The sequence below is a fragment of the Camelina sativa genome, chromosome 18, assembly GCF_000633955.1.
Source record: "Camelina sativa cultivar DH55 chromosome 18, Cs, whole genome shotgun sequence".
In the NCBI taxonomy this organism is placed as follows: domain Eukaryota; kingdom Viridiplantae; phylum Streptophyta; class Magnoliopsida; order Brassicales; family Brassicaceae; genus Camelina; species Camelina sativa.
In genome coordinates, this window is record NC_025702.1 from 6,467,107 (window position 1) to 6,469,162 (window position 2,056).

Genomic DNA, 2,056 nt, shown 5'->3' on the forward strand with positions numbered 1-2,056 from the left:
GAGCCCAAGCATAAAGATAAAAAATTATATATTTACCTATCTCTTGAGATTGACCAAAATAATATATCATTATTTAGAATAAATAGAAGAAAACTTGTTAGGATAATACAGTTGTTGTAATTTTAATATATTTATATATATATAAATTGAATTCAGTCAAAATATATATATATATATATATATATATATATATATATGTCCTATTAATATCAGGATTACGGATTAAAATTCATATGAGATAATTTTGTTTTTTTTTTGTTTTGTTAGAAATACAAAGTTGTGTTATCTATCCTCAAAGAGATTTACTTTGCTTTATTTTTTGTAAAAGTACTGAAATGGATATTTCGGATAAAGCAAATGTTACAACAAAAGTATCAAGTTTTAAATCAAAATATTTTAAACAGTTTTCAAGATTGCAACGCAATGATTCCACATGTCGTCCCTCTTCTTCAAATATAGTGTTTCACGGGCAATTAGGGCTGGTATGTCAGCAATATATTTAATGAGAGTATCGTGACACACTTTTCCTTCTTTAATAAGATCGTGGCAGCAAGAATCATTGATGGTTGCATTTCCAAAAACAGCGGCGACTATATTCAAGGCACAGTGAGGAGAGATTTTAACAAGACAAGTATCCCATAACGATTTTGCTTCAGATTCGTCGACCGAAAATACAGGAACAAAGGCGCAAACCAAGGCTACAACAATGAATAGCATCGCAACCTGAAAGGTAAATTTAGTCATATGTGCTTATACATGAAGTTAACCTACTATTATTTCTTATATGAAAAGAATGTAAGGATGTGTGTTTTGTATTTGATATTATAGACACAAAGCTACATAAGCTATTTATATGTAATTGAAAACCCGACGTAACTATCATAACATACTACAAAACTAAAAAAAATTAATGAGAAAGTTTATTTTCTTGATAAATAAATACACTATGAGCGTTTAAATTTCTCTTTTCAATTATTGCTTTTAAAATTATAATGACAAATTTAATACAAGTAAAGATATCTTGTTTAAATGGAGAACGTTGTAATTTTGTTTTAAATCTTAAAAGTTCTTAGCCAAATTTTTGAATATGAGATTATAACTAACTGAAATATATAGAGTATTAAATATATTAAACTATTTTTTGGTGTTTTGACATACAAATAGATTTTATTTTTAATGTATAAAAACTCTAAGTCAGACTAATAAAGTTCTTATCTAAATGACAAAGCAATGCCACTAGTATGTTTCTATTACAACATTTCAATATTAAAAAATTCAAAAAAATAATTTGAGATCGATGTTCATATATTTTACCCTGTTTTCCCTTAATATATTCACATCTTTTGCATCTTTTGCTATCCATTTTGACCATTATTGCATAACTTTAGGAATGTTCTTGCATTAGAGTTTAGTTGCATTGCATTTGCATCTTTTCATGCATAAACAGGTGATTTTGGAGCTTAAGGAGCATGGAAGCAATGCTGAGGAGAAGTGAAGTAATCATGAGGAGAAAGCAAGAGAGCTAAGGCTGAAGAACCAAGGTCCGGAGTCCAACTCGACTGCCCACTCGACCAGACACTCGACCGTGTGCTGAGAGGGACTCGACCGAGTGGGAGGAGCACAAGAGGAGCCAACTCGACCGGTCACTCGACCGAGCACCAGGTCGAGTTGGTCGAGCCGCCTGGCTATTTTGTCTTTTAGCGTTTTTAGGGCTTCCACTACTTTTTCTATATAAGGGCTTATACCTGCAGCCACCAAAAAAGCCAGCTTTTTAGAGAGTCAAAAACCTAGTTTTTACCTTTTTGGAAATTATTCCTTTTGCACTTTTATTTTCTTAAGATCTTGTACTTCTTTTAAAAGGAGAAAAAAGACTAAATTCTTCAATATTGTTGGTTTCATAACTTTCAGAACATTGAGAATTTGAGTTTGATTCTTTCTTCAATATTGTAGATCTTTGCTTTATCTATCTAATCATGCAAGTTTCATCATTTTCTGGGTTTATGATTTTGATGTTCATCATGTATGCTTGTGAGTAGTTGCTTAGGATCTTGAGGAT

At 30.9% G+C, this 2,056-nt stretch overlaps 1 protein-coding gene across 1 annotated transcript; it reads right to left on the reverse strand.

Annotated features, from left to right (window-relative positions):
• Nucleotides 397-744, reverse strand: LOC109130468. Its single transcript, XM_019240043.1, has one exon. The coding sequence runs from the start codon at nt 742-744 to the stop codon at nt 397-399; it is 348 nt and encodes a 115-aa protein (XP_019095588.1).

Coding starts and splice junctions, on each gene's coding strand:
- LOC109130468 (XM_019240043.1), bottom strand. CDS start 744: ATGACTAAATTTACCTTTCAGGTTGCGATGCTATTCATTGTTGTAGCC.